The sequence below is a fragment of the Thamnophis sirtalis genome, unplaced genomic scaffold, assembly GCF_051295495.1.
Source record: "Thamnophis sirtalis isolate CommonGarterSnake01/CBP01778 unplaced genomic scaffold, rThaSir2_p1.2 scaffold_3, whole genome shotgun sequence".
NCBI classification, from domain to species: domain Eukaryota; kingdom Metazoa; phylum Chordata; class Lepidosauria; order Squamata; family Natricidae; genus Thamnophis; species Thamnophis sirtalis.
Genome location: NW_028261383.1, coordinates 24,145,924 through 24,167,274, shown reverse-complemented (window position 1 = coordinate 24,167,274; position 21,351 = coordinate 24,145,924). Strand labels below are relative to the sequence as shown.

Sequence of the window (21,351 nt, the reverse complement as noted above, 5' to 3'; positions counted from 1 at the left end):
GTTTTTTGAAAGCAGATTTCCCCTTTCCCAGGCCTGCGAGGACAGGACAGGCCAAAGTTTGAGATGGCTCTGTGCCTAAAGCAGGACCAGAAATGGGCGTTTCTCAGGCTCTAGCCTGGTGACCACCAAAATGGGCTCGGTGGCCTGAGTGGGGATTTCTGGCTTTTGACCTCGCCCTGTGGACCATTCCCTCTGACGCTTAGTTTGGCTTTATTTAATTTTGCTTATTATTATTATATAGCCCTGTGTAGTGGTGGGATTAGAATAATTTAACAACTGGTTCTCTGGCTGGATAGGCAATTGTGATTGTGTTGGTGATGTCTCATCACACCCAGCCATGCCTCCCGGCCGTTCGCCTCAAAGGCAAAGTAGGATTCAGCCAACTGGCCGCCACTGCCTATTTTTTTGAGTGTATTCAGGCCCAAAAACAGTCGATAAAGACCCCGCCAAAAGCCTGAAAAATGGCAGGGGCAGGGCCAGTGAGTGGTGGGGAATGCTGGTTCACCGAACTGCACAGAATCTTAACTACTGGTTCGCCTGAACCGGTAGCACCCCACCTCTTGCCCTGTGAGAGATTCAGGCGGTAGGGGAACATTGCAAGACTTTCCAACTCCTAAAAATGGTATGATGAGATGGTGCACTAAAATGTGACACCAAGGAGAGAAAAAACCTGTTCTGGTCCTGGTTGTTGTATGTCCATCATGTAATAGCAGTAGACTTATATACCGCTTCATAGGCCTTTCAGGCCTCTCTAAGCGGTTTACAGAGAGTCAGCATATTGCCCCCAACAATCTGGGTCCTCATTTTACCCACCTCGGAAGGATGGAAGGCTGAGTCAACCCTGAGCCGGTGAGATTTGAACCGCTGAACTGCTGATCTAGCAGTAGCCTGCAGTGCTGCATTTAACCACTGCGCCACCTCGGCTCAGTCAAGTAATGACAGCAAGAAAAAAAATCGTAACCTGTCTTTTTCACTGGTGTTGGGGAAACAAACAATCTTGGAATTCTTTGGTGCCTCATTCCTGACACAATCTGAAAAAAATGCTTGATAGACTGAATTCCTTACATGGTAAGTGCCCCCTAGTGTTAACCAATAAATCCCGAGATTATTAATATTGTAGCATGGGGCAGTTGTTCACCCTTGCAAATGACTGCAGAGGCTCTGCAACATTCACCCCGCATATTCATGCCACCCCCCCAAATCAGGTTTCCACAGGCACTTTGCCTGTGGAGAGTCACTTACCTTTCAAGACCCCCTCTCTGTTGTGTTTTCTTTGCCCGCATTTGCAGAGAACAGAGGCCTGACATACTGCGAGATCAGTAGCGTGAGATCTTGTCGAATCTCGCACTTTACGCCTCTATTCTCTGTGAATTGACCTGGGTGTTTGCAAATGGGGGGAAGGTTTGGCCCTTTACGCTTTCCCTCTTTTTGACATTTCCTTACCAAAGCCTACAGGGAAGTTGCATTGCTGTAGACTTCAGCAGCCCTTTGCAAAAAACATTTGTTGGCACCAGTGGAGCTTGAGAGGAGCGGGCACGTCACCCCAAAGTCCTGTTCCTACAGGCAAATGCTTTTTGCAAAGTGCTGCCAAAACCTACAAAGAGGCAATGCTCAAGTGATATGCGGACAGGAAAGCAGCCCAGAGAGGTTGCTTTGTCGGCACCCAAGGTCTCATCTGGCTAATTTGGGATGAGAAAGCAGGGAATCCAAGGGCGAATGCAGGGAGTGATGTCGTTCAATGTAAGAGATTCACTCTCATGAATTCTTGAGTTACGGATGGAATGGGCAGGATCGAGAACTACGTGTATCCAGCAACTTCTGCTGTTGATGACCAGATAGGGATTATCATATTGCCATTCTTCCTTCTTCCCTTCTAATACCATTACATATTTGCCTATAAAAAATTAAGCAAATTCCTTACAGTCAAATTTAGCAGTCAGTTTGTCAGCTGGACTTACAATGTGACATTATAAATGAACTTTAAATCTTCTCTACAGTCATTACTTAGGACCTCATGATGATTTTCTTGTGTGCAAAAAGTGTGGAATGTTTCCTGAAGCATCATCCACACTCGGGGAACTCAAATGGTTTCTTCTCTGTGTGTACAAGCATATGATTGAGAAGGCAAGTCCACAGTCTGGACACTCATATGGTTCCTTTCCTGAGGTAGATTACAAGGTTGGAATTCCATCTAAAACTTTTTCCACAAACGGGACAATCAGAGGGTTTTTCTCCTGTGTGAGTACATTGGTATCTCATGAATTTAAAAATTCTTACTGAAACGTTTCCCACAAAAAGGACAGTCAAACGGTCTCTCTCCTGTGTGAATCATCTGGTGTTGATCCAAGGTACAATTCTGACTGAAACATTTCTCATAATCAGGAAATTCAAAGGGTCTTGGTATGAGTACATGTTGCCATACTCGCTAAAGCATTTACCACATTGGAAGCACATGTAGGGCTTCTCTTCTGCATGAGTCCTCTGGTGCACCACAAGCTGGGATCTCTGAGAGAAACCTTTCTTCAATCAGGACATCCTTGCTGAAATGTTTCCCACAGTCAGGCCATTTAAAGGGTTTCCCTCCTGTGTGAATCCTCTGGTGTTGAAGCAGGGTGGAACTCTGACTGAAACTTTTCCCACAGTCAGGACATTTAAAGGGTTTCTCTCCTGTGTGAGTCCTCTGGTGTTCCACAAGGTGGGAATTTTTACTGAAACTTTTCCCACAGTGAGGACATTCAAACGGTTTGTCTCCTGTGTGAATCCTCTGGTGTTGAACCAGGCTGGAATTGTGACTGAAACTTTGCCTACAGTCAGGACATTTAAAGGGTTTCTCTCCTGTGTGAGTCCTCTGGTGTTCTATGAGGTGGGAATTCTGACCGAACCTTTTCCCACAGTCAGGACATTCAAACGGCTTTTCTCCTGTGTGAGTCCTCTGGTGGTTCATGAGGTGGGAATTCTGACTGAAACTTTTCCCACAAACAGGACATTCATACGGTTTCTCTCCTGTGTGAATCCTCTGGTGGCCAATAATGCTGGAATTATGACTGAAACTTTTCCCACAGTCAGGACATTCAAAGGGCTTTTCTCCTGTGTGAGTCCTCTGGTGCTTCATGAGGTGGGAATTCTGACTGAAACTTTTTCCACAAACAGGACATTCATACGGTTTCTCTCCTGTGTGAATCCTCTGGTGCTGAACCAGGTTGGAATTGGTACTGAAACTTTTACCACAATCAGGACATTCAAAGGGCTTTTCTCCTGTGTGAGTCCTCTGGTGCTTCATGAGGTGGGAATTCTCTCTGAAACTTTCCCCACAAATAGGACATTCATACGGTTTCTCTCCTGTGTGAGTCCTCTGGTGTTTCACGAGGCTGGAATTGTGATTGAAACTTTTCCCGCAAACAGGACATTCAAAGGGTTTCTCTCCTGTGTGAATCCTCTGATGTTGAACCAAATTGGAGTTCTTGCTGAAACTTTTCCCACAATCAGGACATTCAAAGGGTTTCTCTCCTGTGTGAGTCATCTGGTGTGTCACAAGGGTGGAATTGGTACTGAAACTTTTGCCACAATCAAGACATTCAAATTGTTTCTCTCCTGTGTGAATCTTCTGGTGTCTCACCAGGCCGGAATGCCAAGTGAAATTTTTCCCACAATCAGGACATTCAAAGGGTTTCTCTCCTGTGTGAGTCCTCTGGTGTGTCACAAGGCTGGAATTGGTACTGAAACTTTTGCCACAATCAACACATTCAAAGTGTTTCTCTCCTGTGTGAATCCTCTGGTGTCTCACCAGGCCGGAATGCCAAGTGAAACTTTTCCCACAATCAGGACATTCAAAGGGTCTCTCCTTGGTATGAGTCCATGTTGTCATGCTCGCTAAAGCATTTACCGCATTGGGAGCACTTGTAGAGCTTCTTTCCTGTGTGGGTCCTTCCATTAAGCAAAATGGATTTGTTCTGATCAAAGGTTTTGCCACAGATTATATTTAAGGCTTTTCTCCAGTCTAGATCCTCTCAGGCATAATCAACTATGATTTGCAAGTTGTATCTTTCCCACAACTGGTGTGTATATGGAGATTTTCCACAACTGATATTACTGAGAAGGCCAAAAATGTGGATGATCCCTTGTGCTTTGATTTAGTGGTGATTTTCTTCCTCCCAGAGTGAGGCCTGCAACACGGTCTGCTCTACATGGCTTTCCAATTGACCTTTACCTCCCCATTGACTTTTTCACTTCCCTCTTTTGCTGAATGGAAAAATTATTGCCCTTCACTTTTCATGTAACGTATGCTTGAATTTCACCCTTTACTTTTCCCAGCTAGAAATAACTTCTTGATGTTCTCTTGTTTCTCTTTCACCTGCTGAGGAATGTGAAGAATTGTGTGGCTCTTGGAAGGAAATTGAAAATATTTTGATTTCTGGACTGACTTGCTTTGATATTCAATGTTGCTTGTTATCCTCAGTTGTCCAGAGCGCTCTTATTGCCTTCCTCTTTGTCTGTAAGATTCAAATAAAATTGTGCATAAAATGGTTGCATAAGATGAGAACAAAATATAAAAGTTTACATTACAATGAAAAAGCAAACATGCTCCAATGCTCCAATAAGCTCTTTCATTAATCATGATTCATTTGACACATGGAAGTATACCCAGATCCAAGTTTGAATATCCATTCAATGACAAAATTTACTTGCTGACTGGGTCAATCACAAATTCTCAGCAGTGCCTTTTGCACTGTTTTCAAATACAATCAAGTGAAAAAAAAAAGTAGCCCATGGTAGATAATTTTTTTAAAAAAACCTTTTTTTTAAAATTTAAATACGATGTTTTTAAAATTTAAATGAAATTGTTTTTATTTAAATTAGATTGTTTTTAGTTTTATCAAATTTATTTATACCGTATTTTTCAGAGTATAAGATAAGATTTAAAATTGATGTGCTTTCTGGAAGTATAGTTATTCTCTGCTATTTAAAAGAATAGCACTTTTTAAAACAATAGTACTGGGCCTCTTCAGATCAAGCATTTATTTTAAAAAGCTTCTTCATTTTGTTAAGTTGTCTAGAATAATTTGAACATTCTAAAGGCATTTATAGTTGTTGACTTACCTCCTTGCAGCAAACAGCCTGATTAGCACGGGGGAACAAAAATCTGCCTCTGCCTCCCAGCAATTTGCTTTGTGGAGCAAACAGCAAGTTTCAGTTTCAATTTCCCCCCGATCGTCAGCTGTTTCAAGCTGCAGGGATTGCTATAGCTTATTGAAACCTCCACAAGCCCCCGTTTGCTGCAAAGAGCAGAAACCAAAGGCTTGGGGCCTGTGGATGGGGCTACATTCAGTATATAAGACGCACCCAAATTTTCACCCTCTTTCAGGGGGGGAAAGGTGCGTCTTATACTCCGAACAATACGGTAGTTTTCTATTTAACATACACTAATAATTTGGTTTATTCAGCATGAAAAGGAGCTTAATTATGTGTTGTGGCCCGGCAGGAGCTGTTGGAGCTGCCACCAGACTCCGACAGCGAGGGGCATATGAGTCGGCCCTGGAGGATGTGGAGGACCCTGGACAGGGTTCAGACTCCGAGCAGGGCACAGAGAGACTGGTTGGCCACCAGGTGGCGCCTGAGCCTTGGATCAGTGGGGAGGAGACAAGAGTGATCCAGAAACCACCTGTGAGTTGTTTCGGGATGCACGCCGTCGAAGGGCTACTCGGCGTCAAGAACAACTACGTAAATGCAGGAGGTAATTACGCTCAGCTGATGCTCATTAAGCTCCTCTCTAGATTATAAAAGAGACTGCTTGTGCCATGCCCTTCTTGCAGAAGTGAACGTTAGGGACTAACGAGAAACAAACTTGGCAGGCTGGATTGCTGCCAGAGTTTGTTTGCATTGCTGCCAAAGTTTGTAGAACTTGCTGCCAAAGTGCTTATCTCTTTGTTTATTTGGCTTTCAGCCAACAAGAGTCTGGACTTATTAAAAAGCATTCTCATTTACGTTTGTCTCGGCTTTCATTCCTGGACGGAGGAGGAGGGTCAGAAAAGTTATGTAACATTTACATTTTTGGTAAACTCATTTAATGAATCCAAGCTCTTCAAGTTATACATGAAACCTTCATTTTGTTTGCAAGTAATAGTATAAAAGATTCTAACTACCAGCAAGAAAGAATGCTTACAGTTCAAGAGCATCTGTCATTTCAGATCCATCATGGCAGCATCTGTTAGCGGACATCCACTCACCTACTGCCTGCCACCTCCCTCATCTTGTTGAGTCATTGCCGCATCACCAATTAAAGGGAATGGGACTGTCAGTGAGTCAACAGTGGGTCAGGGGAGGAGCCGCTGTGGGATAGAGAGGACAGATGCTCTTTAAAAATTATGATTTAGTTGAGTTGATTTAAATTGAGTTGATTTAAATCAAGCCTTTTTACTAGTGATTTAAATCAAATTGATTTAAATTATATCTACCCTACCCTGAAATAGACCCTCTTTGATTTCTATGGTTTTACTTATCAGGATATTATAAATACCACCCCAACAGAACAGAAGAGAATAACAAAATTGGAAGGGATCTTGGAGGCCTTCTAGTCCAAACCCCCCCCCCCCGATCAAGACGTTGGTCCGTCCCTTCTTAATATACTCCAGTGTCATGCCCCCATTAGAGACTGAATCTGCGGGGGATGATGAGCTGGAACAAGAGGACAGAGATCGAGGGGCAGCTCCGCTGGCTTTGTAGGAAAGTGGGAAAGGGCAGGGCTTTTCAAGATCAGAAAAGATAGTAGACAGGGAGGAGCAGGGACTACCCACTCCTGATCCTAGAGCAAGAAGAGAAGAGAGAAGGAACTGTTTTCACCATTAAGAAATTTCTCACTGCTTCCATAGTATAAAGAGACGAAGTAGCAGCCAAGTACTGCTATTAAAGTGCCCTTGATCAATTGATCATCCACAAGTATAACCAAATCTATAAAAGCCAAAATTGTAGGAATGTGCTGGTCTCCAGCATTGAGGTGTGTGCTAACACAGTGCCAAAGAATAAAGAATCAGCAATGATCTTATAGAAGAAATTGTTGCTGCCCATCAATTTGAGACAGTTTAAAAGGCCATTTCAAAACAACTTAAAACCCATCATTTCACAGTGAGGAAGATTATTGGAATGGAAAACATTCAGGACAGTTGCTAATCTTCCCAGGGGTGGGACGTTCAAGAAAGTTCAGCTCAAGGTCAGATGGTGCAATGGCCAGAGAAATTGCATAAAGTTATATCTCAGAAACCAGTTGGGTCAGACGCCGGCCACGACCACTTTAGCGAAAGAGATAAAAGTTGTGTCACATGATGATGCCATGATGATGCGAGCTTGACACCCCTCCACTTCAGGCTTGTTAGCATGTTAAATGTTAAGATTCATGACAATGCAATTAGAAAAAGACTGAACAAGTATGGTTCATTTGGAAGGGTTGCTAGGAGAAAGCCTCTTTTCTCTAAAAAGATCGTAGTACCACGGCTGAGGTTTGCAAAGTTGCATCTGAACAAATCACCGGGCTTCTGGAACACTGTCCTTTGCACAGACCAGACCAAAGTGGAGACGGTTGGCCGTAGTGCAATTGGGCCAAAGGCCATCTATCCAATAGCTAAAGCTTGGATGACATGGGATTATGCAACAGGAAAATGGTCACAAAAACACATCAGCAAATCTACAACAGAATGCCTGGAAAAGAAAAGAATCAAGGTGTTGCAAATGGCAGTCAAAGTCCAGACCTCAACCTGATTGGCAGGACTTCAAGAGAGTTGTGCATTAAAAAAAAACACCCACAAACGTCAATGAACTGAAGCAATGTTGTAAAAAAGATGGGCCAAAATTCCCCCACAACACTATAAGAGACTGATAATGTCATGCAGAAAACAATTGCTTCTAGTCGTTGTTGCTAAAGGTGGTTCTTCAAATTATTGAATCATATTTTTTTTTACACATACTCTCTGTTTTGGTTTTCTTTTTATAAAATAAATGATGACTGATGTAATATGCCACATTGTTGTTGTTGTTCATCTGCGGTTGTATTTGCCGACTTTTAAGAATGTCTAAGGACCAAATGATTTTTACTATGTTCTGATATGTAAAATCATAGAAATCAAGGAGAATGTACTTTCTTTGTCACATTACTGTAGATCTGAAAGTCCTGGGGATAGATTATACGTTTTCAAATACTGTATTTTTCAGAGTTGAAAACACTCCGAAGTATAAGATGCACCTAGCTTTTGGGGAGGAAAACAAAAACCATGAAAAACCTGCCTCTCAGAAATTTGCCTCCTTGCCCCAAACCTCACCGTGACATGCGGTGAGGTTTATAGCTGGTGAGGCACTGAAACAGTGGTGGGTTTCAATTTTTTTTAGACTTGTGGACTTCAACTCCCAGAATTCCACAGCCAGGCATGCTCAGTTCCAATTTAAAGAGACAGCATTTGTTTTTCTCCTTTGCGAAAGAAGTTTCCTTCTTTTTCTTTTTCTTCTCCCTTCCCCTCCTTCCCCCTCTCTCCCTCCCTCCCCCCTCTCTCAAACAAAAAAACAAACACACACACAAACACACACATACACAAAAGTTGGATTGGACTATCTTTCCTACCCCCTTCCCTCTCTCATTCACTCTTTCCCAAGCACACACACACACACAAAGTTGGATTGGAGGGAGAGCACCAGTGAGACCACCACAGAAGGAGGCAGGAAGCCAGTCAAAGAGCCATACTGGAGCACACACATTTTCCCCCAACCCCGGAAGGATCCAGCCCAGCTTCACTGATTACAGGTTTGAAAAGGCAATGTGGCTCTGCCTGTGACACTTGGGGAGGGATCTACACTTGAGGATGAAGTTTGAATTCCTCCCCCTCCCTCCGACCCACACGTACCTTTTCCAGCTGTTTCAGAGAGGATTTCAACTCTGCTCTTGCCTGTCATCATGAAAAGAAAAAAAATGTAAAAGGAAAAAGGGAAGAGCTGAGGTCAGGCTGAGCTGGTTGCTGCCAGAGTCACTGTGGATGACTCTGATTAACTGTTTAAAAAAGCCTTTACAAAAGCGCCCTCTACAGGAGGAGCCAGGAGAACAACATGCCTCACCTACGTCAGGAATTTTTAGGCTTTTAACCCTTGCTTAACTCTGCTCGAGTGATCATAAAACACCTAAAGTCAGACTAGATGAGGCACGTTGTTCTCCTGCCTCCTCCTGTAGAGGGCACTTTTTAGAGGCTTTTTTAAACAGTTAAGCAGAGTCATCCACAGTGACTCTGGCAGCAACTAACTCAGCCTGACCTCAGCTCTTGCCTTTTTCCTTTTACATTTTTTTTCTTTTCATGATGACAGTGGTGAGGCTCTGCCTCCCCTGCCTCCCCTGACTGCACGTCCCTGCCCCAAACAGCAAACAGTACAGAAGATATAAACTGTTTGTGGTGTTACATTTCAGACTATACTTGAACAGATGCCGTTAAAAATTGATGTGGCTTTCCAGAAGTATACATTATTCTCTGCTATTTAAAAGAAGATACAATAGCACTGGGCCTCTTCATATCAAGCATTTATTTTAAAAAAGCTTCTTCATTTTGTTAAGTTGTCTAAAAAAATAATAAAGCGGTTTTTTTAAAAAAATAAGTGTAATAATTTTCACATTCTATAGGCATTTATAATTATTGACTTACTTCTTTGCAGCAAGCAGCCGGTTTCAGTTTAGACTGATTTTAAAAAAAAATCTGCCTCTGCCTCCCAGGAAATTGCCTCATTGCAGCAAACAGCAAGTTTCACTTTCAATTTCAGTTTAAGCCTCTCCATTGGCTGCAAGGAGGTAAATTGCTGGGAGGCAGAGGCCAAAGGGTGGGGGCCAGTGGGTGGGACTACATTCGGTGTATAAGACGCACCCATATTTTCACCCTCTTTTAGGGGTGGGAAAAGCAATAGCAATAATAATAGCAATAACAGTAGACTTATATACCGCTTCATAGGGCTTTCAGCCCTCTCTAAGCGGTTTACAGAGTCAGCATATTGCCCCCAACAACAATCCGGGTCCTCATTTTACCCACCTCGGAAGGATGGAAGGCTGAGTCAACCCTGAGCCGGTGAGATTTGAACCGCTGAACTGCTGATCTAGCAGTCAGCCTGCAGTGCTGCATTTAACCACTGCGCCACCTTGGCTCAAAAGGTGTGTCTTATACTTCAAAAAGTACGGTATATACACTTAAAAAGAAATAAAAATACACAGACCTACAATAGGGAGAAAATCCATGTCTTTTAAGTCTGAAAAATATCTCGGAATGGTTACAGTCAAACGTTCTGTGCTAATGTTAATCAGGAATTTGATGAATGCTCATCTGTTGAGACGGCAAGGCTGAAGTTCAGGCCTCAACAGGCTTCTGAGGCCACCGAAGCTTTCACAGGAGACCACTAGCCTGTGGGTTAGGCATGTGACCAAAACCACAGAAGGCATGCTTGACTATTTATATAATTTCTATATTTTTATAACATATCTGCCATGTGCCAGCTGTCTCTTATGTAATTGAACAATTGGGCTCTGTCTTTTATTTTATTGAGCCACACCTGTCAGTCTGCATGACACTAACTTTACAGATGTGGGGGCTTTAACTGATGAAACGATGCCTAAAGACTCTGCAAGATTTGAAATATCAGTTTTGACAATGGAAGTCCTGAGCTCCAAGGGCGGGCAGAAATGCTTTCCACAACACCGTTGGTGACATCCGAATTCCTCACTTATTGACTGCAATTGAGACTAGCGTCTTTGTCATTAAACGGCCAGATCATGAAGCATGATGTCATATGACAGTGCCAACTTCTGTTTCTCTGCAGTTCTTAAACAAATCATGGTGGGTTGTTAAAGGTAATTTCACATGACTCTGGCTTACAACTTCCTGCTGGCATCCCCAGTGAGTTTGCTTGTCAAAAACTAGCTGGGAGGGTCAAAAATGAGGTCATGAGTGTGGGATGCTGCAATCATTATAAATGTCCGCTGGTTGGCAGAACCCGAATTGGTGCAACTCCTTTTCCTGCACCTTCATAACTACGTCTGCTTCTACAGTGCCATTGTAACTTCAAAGGCTCAGTGAACCAATGGTAAGTGAGGGCTATCCCCCTCCCCCATTCCACTCCTTCTTTCCCCATGCATTCTTGGTTTTAATCTCTGGTATCTTTGTGAGAAGCCCCCCTCCCTCCCCCAAAGAATGAAATATGTTGATGAATATTAAAGCAGAATATTGTATTTCCCCAAAGGAGACATGGAGAAAAAAAAATCTTAAGAAAGGCAGAAAGCAGCCCCAACAGTTTCCAGCAGATGCCTGAAATCTTTAGAGATTTTGTGCCCATTAAGAAAGACTGGGCCAATCTATTCACAAACAAAACACCTTCAGCTGCAGCTGATGGGATTAAGAAGGACAGGATATCTACTACATGATACTTCATTGATATTTAGGTCATAAACCCACCACCATCAGAAGAGCAAAAAGACCCCAAACTCACTACATTGCACAACCCCTTTGAGCATTTCAAACACAATACCCCAAATAATTTATAAAACCCCACCTATCCCAACCCCATTTTGTCAGCTGTCCCAGAGCAACATATTGCTATTGGTTCTGCTCATCAATTAAACAGAATCCTTTTTTCCAATCACCTTCCATTTTATTCCCAGATAAAGAAAGCAAAGAGATGGCTGCGAATAGGAAATGCCTAATGAAGAATGCCTAATGAAGCTGTTAATAAATCACTGGTTTTTGTATTACAATATTGGGTCGCTTATTATGAATCAGGCATTGTTAGGAAACTTTGCAGCTCCTTTCTCTGGGCTTGGAACCAGACCAGATTTTTCTTAGTACAATTTATTTAGTTTTAATGGTTATGTTTTTTTTTAATGTTTCTAAGCTGCCCACAGTAGTGTCATGGTAAGGTTGGCGGCCAATAGATTTTATAAATAAATACAACTGAACAATCAAAACATTTGTTAATAGCTATTGTTAAAAAAGTGTCAGGTTAAGCAGAGTTGAACCTGGTTAATAGGGACACCAATAGGAAAACAAATGTAAGTAAAACAACCCAGAATCGACCAGAGGGACATCAGCCCGATCTTGTTGCCCAGAAAACATCAGGTCCACAACAGAATAATTGAGCTGGGGGGACCTTGAGGTCTTCTAGTCCATCCCCTGTTCAGGCAGGAGACCCTATTCCACCCAGAACAAATAGATGTCCAATCTACTCTTAAAACCCTCCAGTAATGGGAGCACCCACAACCTCTGGAGGGAAGCCATTCCCAAAGAATTCACCTTAATTTAAAAGAGATTTTTAAAATCTTCCCACCAGGAGGAAAATTGCAGCCACCAGTTTCACAGCGTGCAGCACCAGTGGGCTTAAAATTTGGGGAGGGAAGGAACCTGCAGCAGCAGCAGCTGAGATGCTTCAGCTCAATTGCTTCTCTGCTTCCAGGCCGTGGAGGGAACCGAACTTGCTCCCGGACTCTCCTCCCACCTGCCCTCAACTCACCTTCCAGCTGCTGCTTGGACCATGGGAAGAGCACAAAAGTCGCTCTGCACACCACTCTCCTCCCATGAGTCATCCGGAAGAGGAAGTTCCTCTGCGCTTCTCCTCTACTCCCATCCTTTCTAGCAATAAAGCACTCGATGGCTTAAAAACTCTTTTTTTAAGCTCGAGCACCAATGGCACTACTGTATTGATGCCTTTCTAGGCACAGATGTTGCCTGGCTGCCATCTAGCAACAGGAGGTGGAAAAACACACACGTCCTGGCTCCACCAAGTCGGTTGGAAGATATTTTCACTGATTAAATTTCAGCGGGTCTTTTTCGAATCCTAGCAACTGACCTTTGCAACTGAGCCAAGTGAAATAGTGAAACGTGATGCTACTTAGCTTCGTTTTTTGGTGCCTTTGGGTCAATCTTGATGCTTGCAGCATCCTCCTTGGCAAGGATTTTTGGAAGGAGATTCCTCCCTTTCCTGCTCCCTAAACTTGAGAGGACTGGCCAAAGTTGAACAGCTGGTTTTGCCCTTCAGGTGGGACTGGAACTGAGCTTTTCTCTCTCTCTAACCTGGTGTCTTCACCACTACACCAAACTCCAGTAGTAAATTCAAGGCTGCAGCTTTCAAGATCACTCAATCAATTAATTCGAATAGATCTGGATGGGACCTTGGAGGTCTTTAGTCCAACCCCAGAGTTGCTTCCCTCTGTCACTAGTTTCCATCCTTCTCTTGCCTTCTGGTGCTTTGGAAAATAACTTAACCCCCTCCTCTTTATGGCACCAGCTCAATGTCTCCCCTTGTTCTTCTTTTTATTAGAGTCTAGTGGTATGCAATGTTAAACACTCAAAAGAGCCATTTGCACCCATTTTCCAGAGAAAAGAAAATACCAGGAGCCACAAAACCTGGGTGGGTGTGGCCAACTCGATGTCACTCACTCCCACCCAGTCACACGACGCACTCTTGCTCTGTGTATGTCTCTCTCTCTTCTCTTTCTCTCCCGTGTGTGTGTGTGTGTGTGTGTGTGTGTGTGTGTGTGTGTGTGTGTTTGTTCCCAGATAAATGAAGCTCTTTGGGCCTCCTGCCAGCTGGTCCCCTGGCTGGTCCCATCCCTCCCCCTCACTCCTTGCCCGTCAGAAGGTAAGGGTGGCAGATGGAGACTTGCTTCATATTCCAGAGGAGGAGAGACGCGGCCCTGTGCTCGCCTCTTCTTCCAGCCCTTGTTTGTGTTGTGGGCACCTCTGTCCCTTGGGGAGACGCCCGGCTTTCTTTCTGCCATGAGACACTGGCCCGACCTGGCTGCAGCTGACGCTGCTGCTCTCACCACCTCCATGACCTGCTCACTGCTCTTGCAGCACCTTGCGCAGCACACTTGAATTTAGCACACTTCACAATGGGGGAGGAGACTGCATCCCCTGCTCCTACTGGGGCCAATTACGACATGGAGCATCACCTTTACTAGTTCCTTCAGAACTCGGGGGTGTAGTCCGTCCAAACCCAGTTATTTGAATTGGTCTAGAGCTCACAAGGTGTCCTCTTATCTTATTTTTACATATTCTAATTTGCATTCTGAATCTGGCACTTATGGTTGTTTTTGATAAGTTGTGTCAGGTTTACTTTTTGGGTGAAAACGCATATAAAGTATCTTTTTTGTACCTTCTCCCCACTCCTTATACTCCTGTGAATTAGGGAGGTGTCTGAGTCTCTTCCGAATAGGATCTATGTGCTGAGGACTTGGGAGATATCCCCCCCCCTCACCTTTTTAGTAATGGAGTTTGCATATCTTCCAAGGCCATTTTTTTCAGTCTGAGCATATGGTGAGCATAGGATAGGGTAGATCAGTGTTTTTCAACCACTGTGCCGCGGCACACTAGTGTGCCGTGACATAGTGTAAGGTGTGCCGTGGGAAAATTACTTTATATATAGTCAATATAGGCACAGAGTTAATTTTTTAAAACATTTTCTAATGGTGGTGTGCCTCGTGATTTTTTTCATGAAAAAAGTGTTCCTTTGCACAAAAAAGGTTGAAAAACACTGGGGTAGATAATATGCTAGGCTAGTGGCAGAGAGATACAGTTTGGGTTCTTCATTCAGTCATGGAAAGTCCCCAGTGATTATCCTTACAGACCATTGAGTTACATTCACTAGCAAACCTCTGAGATGTCCTTGCACCCCAACAGTTGAATAGACTGTTAAAGTCTTGTTGTAAGTAAACATTGACAATGGGCCGGAGGAGGAAGAATCAGACAGGAATTTCTGGACCAATGAGTGAAGGTGTTTACATTCCCTGACCATATCTCACAGAGCACATAGTTGCCATGCTGACTTTGTAGTTTCCCAAGTGAGATAATCAAAAATATTCCATTACGCTGTACTCTATAGGGCGCTTGCCTGTTTCTATATCTTTGTAACGTAATGGACTAACTATATATAAGCTGCGGTTCTGCTTTAGGTCAGGGCTGCTCAGAAAGCTGCCAATGCTTTGGTGGAATCCAGTGTGCAGCGTATCAAGCTTCAAACGGCGTTTCTGTTGTTGCAACTATTATCATTTTTCAGTTTGCCACAAAACTATAGGGAGACAGAAGGGGAAGATAGAAGAAACCTCCAGACATCAAGATGCCAGCCATGGGAACCAAGGATGTTTCGGCAAGTGTTTACCAGAGCTGAGAGACTCTTTCTCACAATACTAGAAGTCTCCATTGGACAATGTGACTTGGCCTAATTGGGGGGGGGGTATAAACGTGAACTTTAACTATGTGAGTTTGCATGAGGAAACAGTCAGGTCTACTTTTGCCCTCATTTTTGTCGATATGATGTACTCATTAAAGTTTTACATTAAGAAATTGGATCGTCTCAGCTGTGCTTGCTTTGGTTGACATTTTGATTGTTTGTAGGCTTAATACACGTTGAAACCATTTGGTTGCTTCAGATGAGGCAGGTTTTGATCACAGTATTCTCTTCCTTTGTACATTTCCCTTTTCTCTCTCTTCCTCCCTACTGACTGCCGGGGAGTAGCCAGGTTGCTCTTGCTGAGGTGTTTGTGATGTCCCCAAGGCTGTGTGTGTGAGAGGGGGGGGGGAGGGAGAACATCCTGAAGAAGGAAATGAGAGTTTGTGTTGCTGTCAAGAAACCTGCAATCATTAATCACCAAGCATTGAGTGTCGCTCCAAAGAGACTTTCATTAACTTCTTCTGCAGTGTACCTGATGTCTTTCTAACTTGCTTGTTGTTCTGGGAGGCTCCCACCATCAATAGTGTTTCTTCAGAGAAGTCACAGACCTGCCCCTGGGAACATACAGCCACAGGAGGAGGAAGTGGACTTTTGACTCCCCTCCAAGGTGATTGGTAGGTCTCTACACACTATAGTGTATGTGCAGGTTTGTTCCTGTTGTACATCTGCTGTGGAGTATGAGATCCATGAGAAACAACAAGTGAAAAACATGGCTTGTTGGTGCCGTCTCACTCCCTAGGATCCCAGCTGGCCCAAGGAGTCCTTAAGTGGGCCTCTGCCATGAGGGCCTGGTTGCTTAATATTGTTATATAGCCCCGTGCAGTGGTGGGATTGGAATAACTTAACAACTGGTCTCTGGCTGGATAGGCATGACCGGTTTGGTCATGTGATTGGGTTGGTGATGTCACTTATCACTCCCAGCCCTGTCTCCCGGACATTCACCTCAAAGGCAGAGGTAGGATTCAGCCAGCTGGGATTAATCCCACCACTGGCCGCCCCCATCCCTGCCTATTTTTCTGGCCGTTTTCAGGCACGAAACGGCTGAAAAATGGCCTGAAAAACACCTTGAAAACGGCTCCAAAACAGGATATAAAACAGGTGAAGGCAGAGCCAGCAAGTGGTGGGATTTGCTGGTTTGCCAAACTGCACAGAATCTTAACCATTGGTTTGCCTGAACTGGTACGAACTGATTGCAGCCCACCTCTGGCCCTGTGAGAGATTCAGAGGTTTTGGGAACATTGCAAGCGTTTCTAACTCCTCACTATGATGAGACATAATAAAGATGGTGCACTAAAATGTGACACCAAGGAGAGAAAAAAGAAAAATTGATTAAATATATTTTTATATTATAAATTTTAGAAATGTTGCACATGTTAAATTTTGAAATCACTTGGACTTAAGACTTGGTTTCTCCACACACCTAGCCTGATTGTTGCATGTCCTTCATGTAATGAGAGTTACTAAAAATTGCAACCTGTCTTTTTAAGTTGTGTTGGGGAAATAAACAATCTTGGAATTCTTTGGTGCATCTTTCCTGACACAATCTGAACAGATATTCTTGGTGCACTGAATTCCTGGAACTGTTTGGAAAAGATAAAACTTTAAAACCCCTCTACTACTTGTCTCCTCTTGCTTTCTTATATGAGTAGCCACATTCTCTAACTGTAGTCTTAGTGCTCCAATCCTCAAGAGATATTGGCTGGAGAATTCTGGGGCTGAAAATCTCAAGGGCACCCAGGGGAGAAAAAGGTTGGGACTCCGTCTACCATGATAAAAATGCAAAGAACACACCCAAAAAGACTTTTAGATCTTTGCACAATTTCTACTACAATAAACCTGGGGGTACAATTGTTCCCTTAGCAAATGTTCCTTACGCGATAAATGCCCCCCTAGTGTTTACCAACAAATCCCAAGATTATGAATATTGCAGCCCCGAAGCAGTTGTTCACCCTTACAAATGACCAGAGACCACATTGACGCCCCCCCACCCCAAACTAGGTCACATTGCCTGTGGAGAGTCACTTACCTTTCAAAGAGCCCCTCCCTGTTGCGGTTTCTTTGCTCACCATTTGCAGAGAACAGAAGCGTAACGTACTATGAGAACAGTAGTGAGATCTTGTGTAATCTCGCACTTTAAGCCTCTATTCTCTGCGAATTAAGACCTGGATGTTTGCAAATGGAGGGAAGGTTTGGTCCTTCAGGCCTTCCCTCTGTTTTCTGTTTCCCTGCCAAAGCCTACAGGAAGATTGCATTCCTGTAGACTTCAGCAGCCCTTTGCAAAAAAAAAAAAAAAAAAAACCACTTTGTTGGCACCAGCGGAGCTTGAGAGGAGCGGGCACGTCCCCCCAAAGTTCTGTTCCTACAGACAAACGCTTTTTGCAAAAGCCAAAACCTACAAGAAGGCAATCCGCAAGTGAATTGTGGACAAGAAAACAGCCCCAAGAAGCTGCGCACAGCCACCCCAAGGTTACTTTCTTGGAGCCGGAGTTCTCGCCAGGCTGATCTGTGACGATAAAGCATGTAATGTAAAAGCAGGGAGTGATGTGGTTCAACGTACTCCCATGAATTCTTGAGTTACGGATGGATTGGACAGGATCCATTCCATCGATAACTCGAGAACTACGTGTATCCAGAAACTTCTGCTATTGATGGCCAGAGAGGTATTACCATATTGCCATTTTTTCCTTCTCCTTATCTATTACTTATTTGCCTATAAAAAATTAGGGAAATTCTTTACAGTAAAATTTAGCAGTCAATTTGTCAGCTGGCCTTACAATGTGACATTATAAACAAACTTGAAACCTCTACTCTCATTACTTGGGGCCTCATGTTGATTTTCTTGTGTGCAATAAGGGTGGAATGTTTCCTGAAGCACCACCCACAGTCAGGGCACTCAAACGGTTTCTCCCCTGTGAGAGTCCTCTGGTGCATGACCTGGGATCTCTGAGAGAAGCTTTTTCATGATCATGACATTCAAAGGGTTTCTCTCCTATGTGAATCCTCTGGTGTTGAACCAGGTTGGAATTCAGACTGAAACTTTTCCGACAGTCAGGGCATTTGAAGGGTTTCTCTCCTGTGTGAGTCCTCTGGTGTTGAACCAGGTTGGAACTGTGACTGAAACTTTTCCCACAAACAGGACATTCAAAGGGTTTCTCTCCTGTGTGACTCCTCTGGTGACTCACGAGTCTGGAATGGTGACTGAAACCTTTTCCACAATCAGGACACTCAAAGGGTTTCTCTCCTGTGTGAGTCCTCTGGTGTTGAATAAGGCTGGAATTTTGACTGAAAAATTTTCCACAATGAGGACATTCAAAGGGTTTCTCTCCTGTGTGACTCCTCAGGTGGCCAATAAGGCTGGAATCGTGACTGAAACTTTTCCCACAGATAGGACATTTAAAGGGTTTCTCTCCTGTGTGAGTCCTCTGGTGGTTCACCAGGCTGGAATTGTGACTGAAACCTTTTCCACAATCTGGACACTCAAAGGGTTTGTCTCCTGTGTGAGTCCTTTGATGTGAAATGAGGTGAGAATGTCGACTGAAACTTTTCCCACAGTCAGGACATTCAAATGGTTTCTCTCCTGTGTGAATGCTTTGGTGTGAAACGAGGTGAGAATTTCGACTGAAACATTTTCCACAATGAGGACATTCAAAGGGTTTCTCCCCTGTGTGACTCCTTCGGTGGTCAATAAGGCTGGAATTCTGACTGAAACTTTTCCCACAATCAGGACACTCAAAGGGTTTCTCTCCTGTGTGAGTCCTCTTGTGTCTCATGAGTCTGGAATTGTTACTGAAGCTTTTAGCACAATCGGGACACTCGAAGGGTTTCTCTCCTGTGTGAGTCCTCTGGTGTGAAACGAGGTGAGAATTTCGACTGAAACATTTTACACAATCAGGACATTCAAAGGGTTTCTCTCCTGTGTGAGTCCTCTGGTGGCCAATAAGGCTGGAATTGTGACTGAAACTTTTCCCACAATCAGGACACTCAAAGGGTTTCTCTCCTGTGTGAGTTCTCTGGTGGCCAATAAGGCTGGAATTGTGACTGAAACTTTTCCCACAATCAGGACACTCAAAGGGTTTATCTCCTGTGTGAGTCCTCTGGTGTCTCACGAGTCTGGAATTGTTACCGAAGCGTTTCCCACAATCAGGACATTCAAAGGGTTTTTCCTTGGTGTGAGTACACGTTGCCATGCTTGCTAAAGCATTTACAGCATTGGTAGCATTTTTAGGGCTTCTGTCCTGTGTGGGTCTTTCCATGAAACAAAACAGTATTGTTCTGACCAAAGGTTTTGCTACATTCAGTCGGGATCCTCTCAGGCAGTCAGCTGTGATTTCTAAGTTGCATCTTTCCAACAACAGGAACCTCTGTGGAGCTTTTCCACAACTAATATTCTAGAGGTGGTTAAAAAATATGGATGGTCCCTTCTTTAGTTGTGCTTTGATTCAAGCCGTTTTCTTCCTCCCAGCCTGTAACACGGTCTGTTCTACATGGCTTTCCCATTGACCTTTTCCTCCCCAATGACTTTTTCACTTCCCTCTTTTGCTGAATGGAAAAATAATCTCCCTTGACTTTTCATGTAATGTATACTTGAGTTTCACATACACTGCTTTCTCCATGCAGAAATCTCTACTTGATTTTCTCTTGTTTCTCTTTCACTGGCTGAGGAAGTTGAAGAATTGTGAGGCTCTCTGAAGGAAATGGAAGATATTGTGATTTCGGGACTGACTTGCTTTGCTATTCAATGTTGCTGGTTATCCACAGTTGTCCAGAGTGCTCATTGCCATCTTCTTTGTCTATAAGATTAAAATAAAGGGTAACTTTAATTGTACATAAAATGGTTACAGAAGATGAGAAGAAAAGATAAAGGTTTATGTTACAATTAAAAAGCAATAATACGACAATGCTTCAATAAGCTTTTACATTAATCATCGTTCATTTGATATATGGAAGACTATGCAGATTCAAGTTTGAATATCCATTCAATGATGAAATTCACTTGTTGACTGGGTCAATCACAAATTCTTAGCACAGCAAAGGGTTGTTTTCAAATACAGGCAAGTGAAAAAGAAAGTACACCCTCTTTGATTTCTATGGTTTTACTCATCAAGGTATCGTAAATATCATTGCAACAGAACAGAAGAGAATAACAAAATTGGAACAGACATTGCAGGTCTTCTAATCCAGTCTCTGGACAAGCAGGAGACCCTATTCGATTGCGAACAAATGGCTCCCCAATCTCCTCTTAAAACCCTCCAGTGATGGACAACGCACAAGCTCCGGAGTGAAGCCATTCCCAAAAAATCTACCTTCGCTTGGAAGAGACTTTTTCAATCTTCCCACCAGCAGAAAACTACAGCGACCAGTTTCACAGCGTGCAGCACCAAATTCTGTGGATGGAAGGAATCTGCAGCAGCAGCAGCTGAGATGGTTCAGCCCAGTTGCTTCTCTGCTTCTAGGCAATGGAGGGAACCGAACAGCCCGACTTGCTCCCGGACTCTCCTCCTACCTGCCCTCCTCTCACCTTCCAGCTGCTGCTTCGAGCATGGGAAGAGCAGAAGAGCCGCCCTGCACACCTCCTTCCTTCCATAAGTCATCCAGAAGAGGAAGTTCCTCTGCGCTTCTCTTCTCCTATACTTTCTAGCAATGGTTTAAAACTCCTTTTTTTGAGCTCAAGCATGGTATAGATAGCTTCGAACCGAACAGCCCGACTAGCTCCCGGACTCTCCTCCCACCTTCCAGCTGCTGCTTCGATCCTTGGAAGACCACAAAAGCCGCTCTACACACCATCTTCTTCCCCGGGGCGATCCGGCAGAGGAAATAACTCTGCGCTTCTCTTCTACTCCCATCCATTCTAGCATTGCAGTACTCAATGGTTCAAAGCTCATTTCTTTTTTTAAGCTCAAGCAGAAACGGCACTAATGTGTTGATGGCTTTCTAAGCACAGACCGCCATCTAGCGACAAGAGGTGGAAAAACACACCCGTCCAGGCTCCACCAAGGCGTTTGGAATATGTTTTCACTGATTATATGGCAGCAGGTCGTTTTCGACTCCTAGCAACCGACCTTTGCAACTAAGCCATGTGAAATGTGATGCTATTTAGCTTCGTTTTTGGTTCCTTTAGGTCAATCT

General features: G+C 43.7%; 1 protein-coding gene across 1 annotated transcript; it reads right to left on the bottom strand.

Moving 5' to 3' along the window:
- Positions 1-934: 934 nt before the first annotated feature.
- On the bottom strand, positions 935-20,948 carry LOC148047632 (uncharacterized). The gene is made up of 3 exons (XM_087711750.1): positions 20,744-20,948; positions 18,193-20,015; positions 935-3,821 (listed from the first exon to the last, which is right to left on the bottom strand). Exons 2-3 carry the CDS (start codon positions 19,476-19,478, stop codon positions 2,435-2,437), a joined length of 2,673 nt encoding a protein of 890 aa, XP_087567876.1. The 5' UTR covers positions 19,479-20,015; positions 20,744-20,948; the 3' UTR covers positions 935-2,434.
- Between the last annotated feature and the right edge of the window lie 403 nt (positions 20,949-21,351).